We start from the raw sequence: 17,240 nt of genomic DNA on the forward strand, positions 1-17,240 counted from the left end.
TTTACCTTCTGCACCAGTCTGCCATGAGGGACCTTGTCAAAGGCCTTACTGAAGTCCATGTAGACAACATCCACTGCCCTACCTCATCAGTCATCTTCGTCAGTTCTTCCAAAAACTCGATCAAGTTAGTGCGACATGACCTCCCCTTCACAAAAGCATGTTGCCTCTCGCTAATACATCCACTTATTTCCAAGTGGGAGTAAATCCTGTCTTGAAGAAACATCTTCAATAATTTCCCCACCTTTGACGTAAGGCTCACCGGCCTGTAATTACCTGGATTATTCTTGCTACCCTTCTTAAACAAAGGAACAACATTGGCTATTCTCCAATCCTCTGCGACCTCCTCTGCAGCCAGTGAGGATACAAATATTTCTCTCAAGGCCCCAGCAAATTCCTCCCTTGCTTCTTTCAGTATTTTGTGGTATATCCCATCAGGCCGTGGGGACTTGTCTACCTAAATGTTTCTCAAGAACCCCAATACCTCCTCCTTTTTGATCTCAACATGGCTCAAACTCTCTACATATCCTTTCCCAGATTCATCATCCACCAAGTCCTTCTCTTTGGTGAATACTGATGCAAAGTACTCACTTAATACCTCGTCCATTTCCTCTGGCTCCATGCATAGACTTCCTCCCCCCCCCCTCCCCCCCCCCCCCCCCCCCCGCCCTCCTTGAGTGGGCCAACTCTCTCCCTGGCTACCCTCTTGCTCTTTATATATGTATAAAAAGCCTTGGTATTTTCCTTAATCCTGCTGGCCAATGATTTTTCATGACCCCTTTTAACCCTCCTTACTCGTTGCTTAAGTTTCTTTCTACTTTTCTTGTATTCCACACTTGCTTCATGTGTTCCCAGCCTCCTAGCCTTTACAAATGCTTCCTTTTTCTCTTTGACTAGGCTCACAATATCTCTTGTTATCCAAGGTTCCCAAAACTTGCCATACTTATCCTTCATCCTTACAGGATGAAGGATACTCCCTCTATACTCTTTAAGGGATCCTAGCTATGTGCCCGGGTCTTCCGCAGCGGAAGCACTTCGCTGTTGGTTTAAAGTTCGGGGCATCTATTTTTGCAGAGGCTGTCCGGGACCTGGGTGCGGTTCAGTTGCTCCCTGCCCCGGCCCTCACGTCTACCCGGCTTGCCCACTGCACTGTGGTATCGTAGGTGTCCGCAGTGACAATACCTAATTTTAAAACTTCCTGATGTGTCGGGGAAAGCCCGTCTAAAAACATTTGGATGTACGGGGCATCGTTAGGGTCGGGGTTTTCCTGCCCGGACGACTCACAATAAGCCTCATACAGGCGAGCAGCATAGTTGCTGCTGCATTCTCCCTTTTCCTGCCTACAGGATTGGATTTTTCCCCAGTTGGTGGTAGGGTTTCCCAGAGCTGTACAGACTGCGTGTTTAAAGGCATTGTATACTTCCTTTTGGATCGCCCTGGAGGCATTGTTAGGGACTCCGTTCGCCCATACCCCATCCCGGATCATGGAGGTGGCAGGGTTCTCCGGGTCAGTGCTGGTTAGAGTCCTCCATTTATCTGAGGGGCACTTCGCTCTGACTATCTGGTGGATATCACGGGGGTGGAGATCGTGGACATCCCACATCTCCTCAAGGGTCCTCCAGAACTCTGTTTCTTACCTCGGATGCACAGAGTACCTAGCTCCTTTAGGATAGTCTGCTTTTCTAAGGGAGTGAATGTTTTATAGCGATCCTGGCCATTAGCTGTCCTCTGTACCGGGGCACATTTCTGGACGCTGCCGGGTTCGTACTCGGGTGGTGCACTGGGAAGTGCGGGGCACACCGAAGACATGGTGGTCTCCGGGGCACTAATTTTACGGGGTTCGGCTCGTAACTCTGTGATCTGAGCCTCTAAACTTGCAATACTCTTGTTCTTTTCCTCTATCGTTTACTGGTAAACCTGGTTCAGACGTACCGCTATCACTAACTGTTTAACTAAAATTATTGCAGCCTTTTTAGAAGCGTCCCGCTGGCTATTCCACCATTCCCTTTGTAGGGGGAAGGACGCACAGGGGTCCCCTCCCTCCTTGCACATTTTCCTGATTAGTTTCTGCTGTCGCATCCCAAATGCTCGGTTAAGAGATCCTTCTGGCCCCCATTCTAGGGAGAGGCTATCCTCTTGCTCCCTTCCTCCCCCTACGTATGCGCAACCTACTTCGGAGTCTCTGTCCTGGAGTAATCTTTCCTCGGGCTTTCCTTCATGGGGCATTCTTTCTCTCTTTCTCTCTCTCTTGTCTTTCTGTACCTTTCGCGTTCCCCCTAGCCCGTACCCCCCTCCTATTGTGAGTGCTTCTAGAATCTGTCAACCCTTTCGGTTCCCTAAGTTCATGGCTCGCAGAGGTATGCCATCCAATAAGGCCTTTTTCTTTATCCCCCTTATTGGCGCACCGGGTGGTTAGCAGGGACATGAAGGCCTGCCATGACAATGGTCCACCTCTTGCAGACGCTTACAAGTCCCTCTCACAATAGGTAGCTGACCAATAGGTAGCCGACAGCAGTGTACCTAACCGTGTCACAAATTTAAAGTTCTCAATCAGTGAAATTTTGTGCAGTAGCCAATCAGTGTAAGTGCATGTTTTGTACCCACTCGGTCTACAGCTGGTATCCAGGTTGGAGGAAGTCCCCTCGTGGTCCCGACGGCGCTCGGAACCTTCCGGACTCTGGCGGTCTGAAATTGACTTCTCACCCACTTGACCCTTGTCACTGTGGGTCCAGCGAGTGGTCTCTTCCTCCTGAGTTTCGGCACCAAACTGTAAGGGGAAGTTTTTGCTTCCTACCAGCATAAAAGACACGCAGACATGAGTACAGTACCAAAGGCAACACAAGCTTTATTCCCTGTCCAAAATAACAAACCACAGGCCTGGGGGAACACAGCTGCTCGCCAACTGCTTCCCCTGGCCATTGTGCGCTTTACAATTTATAGGGTTTTGAACTTCGCGCCAAACGTATGGTAATGAGCTCATTCAAAGCGGTTGCTGATAGCATGAATGGGACCCACGTGGGTTATTGACATTTACTACAAGTTACGCGATCAGTATCTACTAAAACAATCAGCAATTAACACAAAGCGGTGACACAATAGCGAAGTATTGAAAAGCCATTATAGATAGGTGGGGTTGATCTGTGGCTAATGGTGAAGTGATCCTATTTCTTCGGGGCCGATCTCTTTCTGGAGAGTTCCCTTTGTGATTTGAACTCCTTGCATAATCTAATCAGTTGAGTTATTGTCTATGTTTCCCCGCCTGGAGTCTAAAGTGATTAAAACTGTCTGTAGTGATTAGAGGGTGCAAGGAACCTCTCCATGAGTCATCGCATTGCTGTGAGCTGCTGACAATATTTCCATCATTCATTGCCGAGCAAAATAAATTCGATATAAACACGTAAAAATGTCCATGATATTAAGCATAAAGGTCCTCCTCTTCAGTGTCATCCGCAAACTTACTAATCAAACCAGTTACATTTTCTTCCAAATCATTTATATATATTATGAACAGCAAAGGTCCCAGCACTGATCCCTGAGGAACGCCACTTGTCACGGCCCTCTATTCAGAAACAAACCCTACCACTGCTATCCTCTGTCTTCTATGACCCAGCCAGTTATCCACCTTGCCAGCTCACCTCTGATCCCATGCAACTTTACCTTCTGCACCAGTCTGCCATGAGGGACCTTGTCAAAGGCCTTACTGAAGTCCATGTAGACAACATCCACTGCCCTACCCTCATCAGTCATCTTCGTCAGTTCCTCCAAAAACTCGATCAAGTTAGTGCGACATGACCTCCCCTTCACAAAAGCATGTTGCCTCTCGCTAATACATCCACTTATTTCCAAGTGGGAGTAAATCCTGTCTTGAAGAAACATCTTCAATAATTTCCCCACCTTTGACGTAAGGCTCACCGGCCTGTAATTACCTGGATTATTCTTGCTACCCTTCTTAAACAAAGGAACAACATTGGCTATTCTCCAATCCTCTGCGACCTCCTCTGCAGCCAGTGAGGATACAAATATTTCTCTCAAGGCCCCAGCAATTTCCTCCCTTGCTTCTTTCAGTATTTTGTGGTATATCCCATCAGGCCGTGGGGACTTGTCTACCTAAATGTTTCTCAAGAACCCCAATACCTCCTCCTTTTTGATCTCAACATGGCTCAAACTCTCTACATATCCTTTCCCAGATTCATCATCCACCAAGTCCTTCTCTTTGGTGAATACTGATGCAAAGTACTCACTTAATACCTCGTCCATTTCCTCTGGCTCCATGCATAGACTTCCTCCCCCCCGCCCTCCCCCCCGCCCTCCTTTAGTGGGCCAGCTCTCTCCCTGGCTACCCTCTTGCTCTTTATATATGTATAAAAAGCCTTGGTATTTTCCTTAATCCTGCTGGCCAATGATTTTTCATGACCCCTTTTAACCCTCCTTACTCGTTGCTTAAGTTTCTTTCTACTTTTCTTGTATTCCACACTTGCTTCATGTGTTCCCAGCCTCCTAGCCTTTACAAATGCTTCCTTTTTCTCTTTGACTAGGCTCACAATATCTCTTGTTATCCAAGGTTCCCAAAACTTGCCATACTTATCCTTCATCCTGTAAGGATACTCCCTCTATACTCTTTAAGGGATCCACTTGATCCCAGCTGCCTATGCATCTCCTTCTTGACCTGGGCCTCAATATCCTGAGTCATCCAGGATTCCCTACATCGATTAGCCTTGCCCTTCACTCTGAAAGAAATGTGTTTACCCTGAACTCTGGTTAACACACTTTTGAATGCCTCCCACTTACCAGCTGTCCCTTTGCCTGCCAACAGACTCCCACGATCAATTTTTGAAAGTTCCTGTCTAATGCCATCAAAATTTGCCTTGCTCCAATTTAGAATTTTAACTTTTGGGCCAGACCTATCATTCTCCACAGCTATCTTAAAACTAATGGAATCATGGTCACTGATCCCAAAATGATCCCTCACTAACGCTTCTGTCACCTGCCCTTCCTTATTTCCCAAGAGGAGGTCAGATTTTGCCCCCTCTCTAGCCAGGCCGTCCACATACTGAATGAAAAATTCCTCCTGAATACACTCAACAAATTTCTCTCCATCCAAGCCCTTAGTACTATGGCTGTCCAAGTCAATGTTGGGAAAGTTAAAATCCCCTACTATTACCACCCTATTTTTCTTGGAGCTATCTGTAATTCCCTTACACATTTTCTCCTCAATTTCCCACTGACTATTTGGGGGCCTATAGTACAACTCTATCAAAGTGATTTTCCCCTTCTTATTTCTCAGTTCTACCCATATAGACTCAGTGGGCGAACCCTCAGAAATATCTCCGCTCAGGCCTGGCTGCTGCTGGTATTTTCCCCTCAGAGGCTATCCCCCTCCATATTATCTAAAACGGTAAACATGTTTGAAAGGAGAACAGACACAGGAGACTCCTGCACTACCTGCCTGCCTGTCCTGGGAGTCACCCATCTACCTGACTGAACCTGTGGTGTGACAACCGCCCTATAACTAGTGTCTATCACACTCTCTGCCCCCCTGTATGCTCTGCAGTGTGCTCCAACCGAGCCATGCAGTCTGTGAGGAGCTGCAGCCAGTCACACTTCTTCTAGACAAAGTTGCCAGGGAGACTAGATTGCTCCCTGATTTCCCACATCTGGCAGGAGGAGCATATCACTGCCCTAACTGCCCTTTTACAGTTAAAAGGATAACTCAGGGAATGATTTGGAGCTGGTCATACTGAGGGCTGTGAGACTGAAAATAAGATTGTAGGTCTGATTTCTGCAGACACTCAGGAGAATTGCTTTGCACTTTGCCTCCACCCCTCATTAATTTGCCGGGAAATAAAGTCTGGTGCTCAGTGTATTGACCCCAATCCTCCGTGAAAGAATCAAATGGGTCTATTTGCCTGAAGAGAAGCATTCTGGTGAGTATGTATGCTTTCCTTCAGTCTTTATTTAAAACATGATACTCACAGGTGTAGGGCTAGAGGCAGCACAATCATAGCTATCCTTGTTGCTATATGTGAAGATGTTCTCCCGGAACCTTCTTAAGTTGAATAAAAGAACTTTATATACACAATTGCTTTTCAGCTGCATGCTTTGAGCTGGTTGATAGCACACTCGTTCGAACTAGGAAAAGTCCTCCCCTTAGAGAGATGCCCCACATTATGTGTTGATTGGTTCTTCTGACCATGTGACACTTACTCTGTCAGGCTGGTCTTAAAGTGACAATCGCTACCGTTCTGCACCTCTCTCTCTCCCTGGCTCCACAGCCCCTCTCTTTCCGAGGGCCCCACAATCACTTTCTCCCCAGGCTGTGGACAGTTCGTGCTGCATGCAGCATATTTATCAAGAAAGCCTTCTTTGTTTAATTTTATGTTCGTCAAACAGAGGCTTGTCAGTGCTGGGAAATTACCTTTTAATTTACATCTGCAGGCTACAGAACTGTGGCTAAATTAGTAACTGGCTTGAAACCAGGATGATAAGAGCCCCGCAAACTTGGCTGTTGCATTTTAAGTGCTCAGAAGCTGCTCAAATTGCACAGTTTAGACTGGTGACAAACCTGTAGCCACCTGGGGGGTAGATTTTCCAACGTGCCACCGCTGCAGTAAACTAGCTTCATTGATCAGGCACCCACTATATATATAAAATAAAGTCAAATTTTCATTATGGTCTGCTTTGATTTACAAAGGATGATTGCACAATAACAAACCCACTGACTCTCCATTCTAGTGCCCCTCAACTCAAGCTGCCTTGTTTCTACACTCTGTTATTTTTAAAATTTAAGAGTATAGTCAGGAAACAGGGTTAATTTTTAAGTAATTTACCTTTGTATTTGTGTGCATTACAAATAAGGCATAGCATTAAGTAAGTATAATTTTCCATTTCAGTATCATTAAGGGTTAAAATGTTGATTAGCTTCACACTAAAACCAAGGTCCCTGCATGTCTGTGGGTTTTGTTCAGTTTAAACTGTGTGTGCATTGTAATTAAAAGGTTTACAATGTGAAAGTCAACAAGATTTAAAGGAAAACTAGATTGTTGCTTCGCAACCAGGGTCCACACTAGGTTAGAAACAACTTTTAAATTTAATTTTAAGCTGGACCAAGGAGGAGCTGGACAGGTCCAGGGAACTGGAAAAAATAAATAGATTTGCAAAAGAATGAAATAAAGACCGGAAACCAGGGAGTATGGATAAAAACATTTGTTTCAGGAAGACAGTTAAGTTAAAGAAACAAAAAAGCAAGAATCCCTATCGGGTGAATTTAAAGTAAAAAGCTGAGAAAGTGCTTTGAGTTAAAGAGACAACAACAAGAATCAGATTTAAAGTAAGAAGCCAAGCATTTGAGGTAAATCCAAAGTTTGGTGACATCTTCATACAGTCTGTCAAGCAATAGTGTTCCGTAGGCATGGCTGGGTACTTGAGAGATAGTGTGGAAGCTTGAATGCAAGTGGTAATCTAAGGTAGTGGAATACTCAAAGGAGAGATTGAAACCCTGGAGGTGGTGCCTTGGTGAAGGCATCCAAGATACACACTGGAATTCTACCACCCCGCCCGCCATGGGAATCAGAGTGGGCGAGGGGTGGACAATGGGAAGGTCCAGTGACCTCGGGCAGGATTTTCCAGTCTCAGGTCGAGCGAGGAATTAAAATCCTGCCCATAGTATTTTTTGGGAGAAAAATCTAAGGCGAGAGTGAAGTTTTGAAACACTCATGTGGAAGTCAGAGTCCCAGTGAGACCAGTTGGCTTACAGTGTGACAAGCATCTGAGGGAATTCGATGAGAATCCACAGAAGTTATATTGGTTGGCATCTGCCACTTGGTTTCAGAGTATGGTGCGTTTGACCACATATCGCCTATTGGCTTGCATGGACTGTGTACTTACCGAGACTATTAGAATTTAAGATATTTTGTAACTTGTTTAATCCTTATAAATCTGTATATAACTGTTAAGGTGTGTTGGGAGTGAGGGCATAGTGTATTATAGTTTTCTGTAATACACTATATTTTCTTGTTTAATAAATGTTTTATTATTTTGTTAAAAGTTACTTGGTAGTCCTGTTACTGTGTTCATCCACATCTCAAAACAAAAAATAAAAGTCACAGTCTATAGAGTCAGCGTTCTGTTCTGGAACCTGACTGTCCAATAGTAATGTCAGCTGGATCGTAACAACATTCATTTCACCTTAATGCTGATAAAGTTATGTTCGATAACTGTAAGTCTGATTTGTTGAGTGCAAGTTTTGAAATGCAAATAATGTCATTTGAACTAATCAGTAAAGGTGGACAAACCTTTTGTGAGCTTTCGACAACAGTACCTAATGACATCAAATGTAAATTTACAGCTCACAAAGCCGTTCTGATACTGTCTTCAGCACAGCGTTTCTGCTGCTAGAGGCCTTGCACGTAGCAGGGCTCCTTCTACTGACAGAATTTCAGATTGCATTACAAGTCCATTGATTTAATATTCGATCCACGTTTCAGAAATAACCACCTATCAATGTTGGTATAGTTTTACAGCCTAATTCTGTTTATCAACAAAAAGAATAATTGGCATCTTGCGTGGGAAAAAAATTCACACAAAGTCACTGTGGTGGCCTCTTTAAGGGGTGTTCCCTGAGGGCCATATGGTTGGGCCAGACCCTACAGAGTGTCGTGGCGGGAAGCTGAGCCAATGGAGTGTGAGGGTGCACATCCCAGGTTGGGAAGGATTAGCAGTTGGAGACAGGGAGAAGTAATGCACAGTCATATAGTTATTCTGTTAGACCCTATTTGTATATGACATTATTCGTTGCTTTAGCAATAAAGCCTGTGTGCTCTTAAGCCTCATTGAGTGTACTCAATTATTACAGTCACTGACAAAGAAAAGAAGACTACCCTCTGACCTTTTAGTTGGGGGGCTCGGGGGTTGGGGGAAGGGGAGGGGAGGTGTTGGTGGGGGTGAGGGAGGGTTGTGGAGGAAGGTATGCAGGGCCTACAACACCCTATTAAATCCAACCACTAGGTTGCATGATTGGTACAGAGACAAGGCAAAGCCAATCAGGCCTTCAAAGGTGGTCGGTAAATGTAACCCTGGTCACTAAACACAATGCAAAGAAGAAATGCTGCAAAACACAGAGTGATAAAAATCCTACACATTATAAAACCACCTCCTTACAAAGACACTTATAGACACTCGGCCTTAGAGTGGGCCATGGAATAAAAAACTGTGTTCTTTCTGTACTGTACTTTTTATACAACCTTCTTTCGAGAAGCACACCCACTGGGCTTCCTCACATCATCACCACAAGGCGCAATCCCTTCCAGCATTTTACATGTCCTCTAGTTATCACGTACCGCCTTAGTTTGTGGGACTTTACGTGGGCAATTTTCCAAACTTATTGCCGTCTCTGTGCCTGAGGGACACGAATGGTTGTGGATGGTCTAACGTGTGCAGCCTCCTACCTTAGCTTCCTCACACCCTCCATCTCAGAGAGAACGCCTGAGTTCAAAAAATCTTCAGCCCACATAACCACCGCAATAAGCTTATCACTTCCTTAATCAGACTCTTTGCACTGGTGAAATAAATTTAATGTGCAGCTGTCTGGAACCCACAAAGTTGAATAAGATCTTTTCTGAAAATAGTGTTGAGATAAACTAGTATCACTAACTTGATCTTTAACAAAGCACGGAACAGTCAACCGGTCAGGAACTATTCCTTTATTTCTCGCCACCACCAACAATGCTCCCAATTCCAAATACCAAGTCCTTCTCTCTCTCAAAATTACTGACCAACAGGCCTATGTTTCTGTAGGTGCTATGCTGGTTGGCAGCCATCAGTGGTTGTTTTGCATTTAAAGAGTTAAATCTTGGTATCTGAGTGGATTTTCCCTTCCTGAATCTGGGCTTCCGTCATTTTGCATGCAAGTTCTTCCAGCATGTTCCGGCTGATATTTTCTTGTTATTGGAGGAATGCTAATCCAACCAATTACCTGAAAGTTACCCGGCAGCCATGAAATGGCTTAAATAGGCCATTAATACTAATCCAACCAATGTCCAGCTCTGAGCAACGAATAAAGCAATGACCAAGGATTGAACCTGGACCCATCCTGTTCTGTGTGGCTTAGCATCACACTAAAATCCCAATTTTGTGATTGTGGCCTGATTTTAGTTCGTGCTTGAGCTTATGGTGAAATGAGTAAACCTCCCTGCTTAATCTGCCACAAAAGAAGGGTAGGCTTCTCTGGAGCAGAAGGTTATCACTGTGAAAATAGAAATGTGAGCTGACTGGACTGGATTTTCCAGTGAATCATAGAATCCCTACAGCACAGAAAGAGGCCATTCGGCCCATCAGGTCTGCACCAACCACAATCCCACCCAGGCCCCACCCCCATACCCCCCCACATTTTACCCACTAATCCCTCTAACCTACGCATCTCAGGACACCAAGGGGCAATTTTAGCATGGCCAATCAACATAACCCGCACATCTTTGGACTGTGGGAGGAAACCGGAGCACCCGGAGGAAACCCACGCAGACACGAGGAGAATGTGCAAACTCCACACAGACAGTGACCCAAGCCGGGAATCGAACCCAGGTCCCTGGAGCTGTGAAGCAGCAGTGCTAACCACTGTGCTACCGTGCCGCCCTAACCACTGTGCTACCGTGCCGCCCTATGAATGAATGGAGTCACTGCACTTGGGAATAAATGAGAAGAAGCTTTCAGATATCAGGATAATAAAACCTAAAGATACATTGGCTTAGTATTTTAGCACCACCCAGGAATGGGGAACATAGCTGGACAGGTGGAAGGAAGGAGGGATGAGCAGGGTGAGAATTTTAACCAGACTATCTTATTGATCTTGGCCCCTTTTCCAGCCTCAGAGTAACTTTCAGTATGTAGTTGGGCTCTCTGGCCTTCATCAAAGAGTATAAAGTAAAGTTTATTTATTAGTCACAAGTAGGCTTATATTAACACTGCAATGAAGTTACTGTGGAAACCCCCGAGTCGCCACAATCCGGCACCTGTTTAGGTACACTGAGGGAGAATTTAGCATGGCCAATTCACCTAACCAGCACATCTTTGGAGCATGGGAGGAAACTGGAGCACCTGGAGGAAACCCATGCAGACACGGGGAGAACGTGCAAACTCCACACAGACAGTCACCCAAGCCGGGAATCAAACCCGGTACCTGGCGCTGTGAGGCAGCTGTGCTAACCACTGTGCCACCGTGCCGCCCCAGTAGATGCAGCCTAGGAGTCTACCATAGGGTGTGGAGGAAAACAGCCTCTGACTACCCATTAAAAAACTATCTTCTATAAATAAACACTTTCTCTGTATCTTCTTAAAACTGTGCATCCTAAGTACTTGCATAGGCCTTGGTTTCCAAACAATTTCTTCCTGCTCTTCTGCCTACAATTAAATATTGTATGCTTCAGTTTTTGTATCCAACCTTGGCAGGAGACACAGCAGATTTTACTGCTATGATTACTGCTATATGTTCAATTTTACTGTCCCCCAATGGAACCAGGCGCAATAAGATGGAGGGGAGAGCAGGTGCATGGCTTTGCTCATCCCTCAACACATTTCCATCCCCTACCATCTCTGATGTGTGGAAAAGTTGGCAGCAATAATCAAGGTCATTATTACTACTGGCAATGGATATATGCAGCACATAAAATTGTAAACTGTAAAGCACTCAGAAAGGTAACATGTAAAACACAAAGGCAAACTTTCCAAGCACATTATTCCTGCAGAATATTGTCAGAATGCTTTTTATGGAGTACACAAATAGTTTGCACTGTGACATTTACATATTGAAAGATGTGCTCAGCACCACAATTTCCACCTGAAACTACAAGCACGTTGCTTTGTAATGGACTCACAGATGTAGTAATATAGTCTACTCCGAACAATGACTGTTTAAGTCCTCTAAATCCTGGGGGAAATTAGCACATAATTATAGTATTCTGAAACCCACGACATCTAGTGAGCGGGTGGGGGCGCAGACTGGGATTTGTCCACGTTGCCGCCATCTCATTGGATCATGTTTCTGGCTGCCATATTTATACAGCACCCTCGCACTCATTCATTCTCTACAGCCCAGGACTTGTTGTGTCAAGCACAATAATGGCCCCTGGAAGGAACAAACCATGTGCGTCAAAGTTCAGCAACAAGGGACTGACAACATTCCTCCAGACAGTTGAGGACTACTGGGATGTCCTTTAACCCTGTGATGGAAGTCAGAGCTCCATCAACCTCACCACCAAGGCTTGGGAGGAGATGGGCAGTGCAGTCAGTGCCTGTGGACCTCAGAAGAGGATCACTGTCCAGCACAAGAAGAGGATGAATGACCTGATCCACTCTGCCAGGGTAAGTCAAACTCCTCACTCTCTGTCCACACTCTCACAGGACCCATCAGGCATTCGCAGGGTCATAGTTCACAGGGATCTCGCACACTACCAGCACAAGGGAGATTATCACTGAATCTCTCCACATGCACTTTTACATCTACATCTCTTTTCCCACTCTGCACAAGTCATGCTCTCAGTCATTGCATAGATTCACTCAGCACACACTGAAGACAAGTATGCTTATCATCTGCTTTGATATCTGTCCTGCTCAAAGTCTGTCCATTTGTCTTTATGAAGAACAAAATCAGCCACAACAACAGGGTGAGATCCCAGACACAAGATGGGATGATGGAGCTCAGGCCACACATCCCCATTGCAGAGCAGGTGACAGAGCTTTTTGACGAGGACATTGACTATTCATCTTTGCCCAACTACTGAAACTGTGAGTGCTCTTTAATGTAGGTGACTATCCAGCCAATCATTAATTACCTCTTCTGTTTATTACAGACAGTAGCAAGAAAAAGAGACACAACGCCAGCCAACTCACCAGTCCCAGTATCCAGAGCAGCTCAGGTGAGGATCCTGAGGACCCACTGAATGTAGAGCTGTCACTGCATTTGTTTGTACCCTCCACCAGTAGAGGGCCACACACCTCGGTGGGACCAAGTTTCAGAGCAGGCTCAGGGTCACTACCTGGCGAACATAGCACTGATCTGGGTCCACAGCAGGCCGAGGCAGTGACAGTCAAGGTCACTGGCACTCAGAGGACTGCAGGAGAGCAGGCTCCTGCTGGTTCTGCTGGCAAGCCTCTAAAATCAGCCCTCAGAGAGATGTTGAATCTCCAAAGACAAGCAGGGGAACAGCAGGGAGGATTGTTAGACTCTGCAAACAGATTAAAATGAAGGAAGTAGTCCATCCACACTCTGCCTGATGTCATGGTACTGACAAACCAGCGCAGCGAGGTCGCCATTAGTGGCAACTATCATGGAGACCCTGCTCAGTTTTTGTCAGATATGCACTCGGAGCTGCACCCCATCACTGTAGACATGGGTGGGGTCAATCAGAGGCGATGCAAGAGGGGGATAGGATACCTCAATCTCCCTTCCGCAACTCCCTCTCCTCAGGAAGTAAGGGAGGGGTCTTCGGGCACCGACAGGGAAGAGAAGCATCAGCTGCACACCCTGAGGCAATCCACACAGGCTTCTCCTGGGCTGTCCCCTCTGCCTGTGGCCCCAGCAACTCCTGCTTCTCTGGCTGAGAAGGATGCACCTGCCCCATGGCAGGAGACCCAAAGTAGGTTGGTCCCGCCATGTTTTGGCCCTCTAGAGGACAGTCAATCAGTGATAGCAGTTAGCAAGCTGTCTCCACCTCTGCTGTGGATGCACCCAGGTATGGAGGAAGAAAAATTAAAATAATTTAAGAACACAATGGTGTTCAAAAACTGTATCTACTTTGCACATATGTAAATATATTTTGCTTATCTGTAACTCTCATCCAGTGATGGCTCTTCTATCTGATGAAATGTTCTGAGGTCCATTCTAGAGTGTAGGATTGAAACAGCTGAAGGCAAGGTTGCCAATGATGGAGCTATTAAAATCAGGAATGTGCAAAGGAACAGAATTGAAGAGACCTAGTTGCATTCTGGGGATGGGAGTGGCTGCAGAAATAAGATGGGGTGAGATCGTGGAGGGATTTGAAAGCAAGGATCAAGCAAGAATTAATTTTTTGAGAAAACCCTGTTATATGCGTGGAGGACGCGGAAAGTCTGCAGAGAGATTTGGATAGGCTGAGCGAGTGGGCGAGGATCTGGCAGATGGAATATAACGTGAGCAAATGTGAGGTTATCCACTTTGGAAGAAATAATAGTAAATTGGAATATTATTTAAATGGAGAAAAATTACATCGTGCGACTGTGCAGAGGGACCTGGGGGTCCTTGTGCACGAATCGCAAAAACTCAGTCTGCAGGTGCAGCAGGTGATCCAGAAGGCGAATGGAATGTTGGCCTTTATCGCGAGGGGGATAGAATATAAAAGCAGGGAGGTCTTGCTGCAACTGTACAAGGCACTGGTGAGGCCGCAACTGGAGTACTGTGTGCAGTTTTGGTCCCCTTATTTGCGAAAGGATATATTGGCCTTGGAGGGAGTGCAGAGAAGGTTCACCAGGTTGATACCGGAGCTGAGGGGTGTAGCTTATGAGGAGAGATTAAACAGATTGGGTCTGTACTCGTTGGAGTTTAGAAGGATGAGGGGTGATCTTATAGAGACATATAAGATAATGAAGGGGCTGGATAGGGTAGAGGTGGAGAGATTCATTCCACTTAGAAGGGAAACCAGAACTAGAGGGCACAGCCTCAAAATAAGGGGGGGCCGGTTCAGAACAGAGTTGAGGGGGAACTTCTTCTCTCAGAGGGTAGTGAATCTCTGGAATTTTCTGCCCATTGAAGTGGTGGAGGCTTCCTCGTTGAATATGTTTAAATCACGGGTAGATAGTTTTCTGATCGATAAGGTAATTAGGGGATATGGGGAGCAGGCAGGTAAGTGGAACTGATGCGCTTCAGGTCAGCCATGATCTTGTTGAATGGCGGGGCAGGCTCGAAGGGCCAGATGGCCTACTCCTGCTCCTATTTCTTATGTTCTTATGTTCTTATATCTGAGTATATAACCCTGTTATACCTGTTATATCTCACTGGAGGGGATATGCAACTCCATCTGGCAACTTACTGCTTCTTTGGTGCGCCAGGTTATGCAGAGCACAGCTAAGCACGTTGATGGAGGACATCCTTTGGAAATAGTACTGGAGAGCATCGTCTGACTGGTCCAGACATTTGAAATGCATCTTCAGCATTCCAGTGCTCTGCTCAATCAAGAAATCACACTGTAGTTTGTATTTTGTAGTTAGTATTTGGCTGCGGAACAGGCCACATTAGCCACGTCTTTTGGAGGTAGCCTTTGTCAATGAGCCAATCCTGAATGCATTGAGGGTGCTCAAAGATCTGTAGCACCTGTAAGCAGCTCAAGATGTAAGAGTTCTGTGAGCTGCCAAGGTATTGCATAAACCTCATAAGCTGCTTTTGGTGATCACAGATCAGCTGAACATTGAGAGAGTGAAAGTCTTTTTTATTGATGAATCATAGCGGCTGCTGCCAGGGAGCTCTTCATAACACATTTGTGCAGTAGATGGCACCCTATCTCTGGGAAGCCAGAGATCACTGCAGGTTCCAATGTTCTGGCAGTTTGGCTGGCTTCATCCAAGGAGAATTAGACATAATTGTGTGCCTTACTGAATAGGGTATCAGTGATCTCTTGGAAGCATTTATGAATGAAGGATTGTAATATTCAGCAGTGCTCCCCAGCCCTGGAAAAGCTACTCAATAGTTGAGTGCGGTGGTTACTTTTAGAGCCACTGGCAATGGGTCGTCTCCCAGGTCATGCAGCGTGAAATTCTCTCGAACAATTTGGCAGATATAAGCCACCACATCCCTTGACAAGCAAGGCATGTTCAGCATTGTTTCTCTCTCATATGAAAGTATGAGCGATGTCTTTGGTACATCCTGCATCGCACCAAATGCCTCCATGGAATTGGTCTCTCTGCCTCTGCCTCTGGGCCTTCATGGGGCCTCGCTGGTCCATGTTCTTCAGATGAGGCTCTCCTCTTGGCCTTGCCTGTCTTCGATAGACCTTTCTTCTCCTCCCCAGAGATATGAAAAAGATAGTGCTACCTGCTGCCTCCATTGTGCTCCCTTCTCTCTGTGGAAAAATTGAACAGATGTATTAATCAGCATAACCCTGCAATGATCGTCTTCCATCACAAAGCTAGGGAGTCAGTGTAAAGCCCTTGGGCTGTCCTTATTCCGGGAATTCCATCCCCAGATCCTCCCTTGCAACTTTAGCACAGCCTGAAAGACCACTGGACGCTGATCCTTCTCCCACCCCAGCATCTACATGGCCACTTCATTTGGAGTGGGAGCATGTTTCTCACAAGTTGAGTTTTAATGAGCATTCATGCAATGTAAAAGCATGCAAGTGCAGTTCCCGACATGATGCGGCAATCAATCCCACCAGCCATAAAAATTGCAGCTCAAAATATCATTAACTGTGGTCATACAATCACCAGAAGCAGCCAGCACCTATGGCTCTAGATTCTTCTTCCGATGATCAGTTAGCTCTCCCTTTTAGATCTCCTTCTGAAAATTAGCAGGGTATTCTTACTTTGATTGCAGTACAGGTTTCTGATGTTTTCAATCCTTTATACCCTTTTTCATGGCATAGTTTATTATATTCACAGGTCATACCATCCAGTGATTGTGGCACAGTGGTTAGCATTGCTGCCTCACAGCGCTCGGGACCCGGGTTCAATTCCAGTCTCGGGCTTCTGTGTGGAGTTTGCACATTCTTCCCGCGTCTGCGTGGGTTTCCTCCGACTGCTCCAGTTTCCTCCCACACTCCAAAGATGTGTAGGTTAGATGCATTGGCCATGCTAAATTCTCCCTCAGTGTACCTGAACAGTCACCGGAGTGTGGCAACTAGGGGATTTTCACAGTAACTTCATTGCAGTGTTAATATTAGCCGACTTGTGACTAATAAATAAATAAACAATAGCTTCTCTGGATGTGTCATACAATTCAGAGAAACCTTCAAGCATAATAGTACTGCCAGCCAGTCACCACAGGATAGATAATCCTGGACACAAGATAATTGTACTTGTGTCGTACCCTTTAACATATTAACATTTCCCAAGACACTTGACAAGAGCATTTCCAAACAAGATTTGACACAAATCATAAAGGACAGGTCACTAAAAGTTTGCTCAAGAAGGTAAGTTTTAAGGAGTATAAGGCAGGAGGGAGGGATAGATAAGTGGAATGTTTTAGGGAGAAATTCTGGAGTGTAGGATCGAAACAGCTGAAGGCA

The 17,240-nt window shown here is 45.6% G+C and overlaps 1 protein-coding gene across 1 annotated transcript in view; it reads right to left on the bottom strand.

Moving 5' to 3' along the window:
• The window catches only part of LOC144485499 (uncharacterized), a 56,216-nt gene extending 40,330 nt beyond the window's left edge, over nucleotides 1-15,886 (bottom strand). The window contains exons 1-4 of the mRNA XM_078203646.1: nucleotides 15,722-15,886; nucleotides 15,051-15,183; nucleotides 9,441-9,463; nucleotides 2,602-2,787 (exon numbers count right to left, since the gene is read on the bottom strand). Coding sequence (XP_078059772.1) covers nucleotides 2,602-2,787; nucleotides 9,441-9,463; nucleotides 15,051-15,183; nucleotides 15,722-15,886 — 507 coding nt within the window. The remainder of the gene's footprint in view (nucleotides 1-2,601; nucleotides 2,788-9,440; nucleotides 9,464-15,050; nucleotides 15,184-15,721) is intronic.
• Between the last annotated feature and the right edge of the window lie 1,354 nt (nucleotides 15,887-17,240).

This window comes from Mustelus asterias, chromosome 3 (assembly GCF_964213995.1).
Source record: "Mustelus asterias chromosome 3, sMusAst1.hap1.1, whole genome shotgun sequence".
Taxonomy (NCBI): domain Eukaryota; kingdom Metazoa; phylum Chordata; class Chondrichthyes; order Carcharhiniformes; family Triakidae; genus Mustelus; species Mustelus asterias.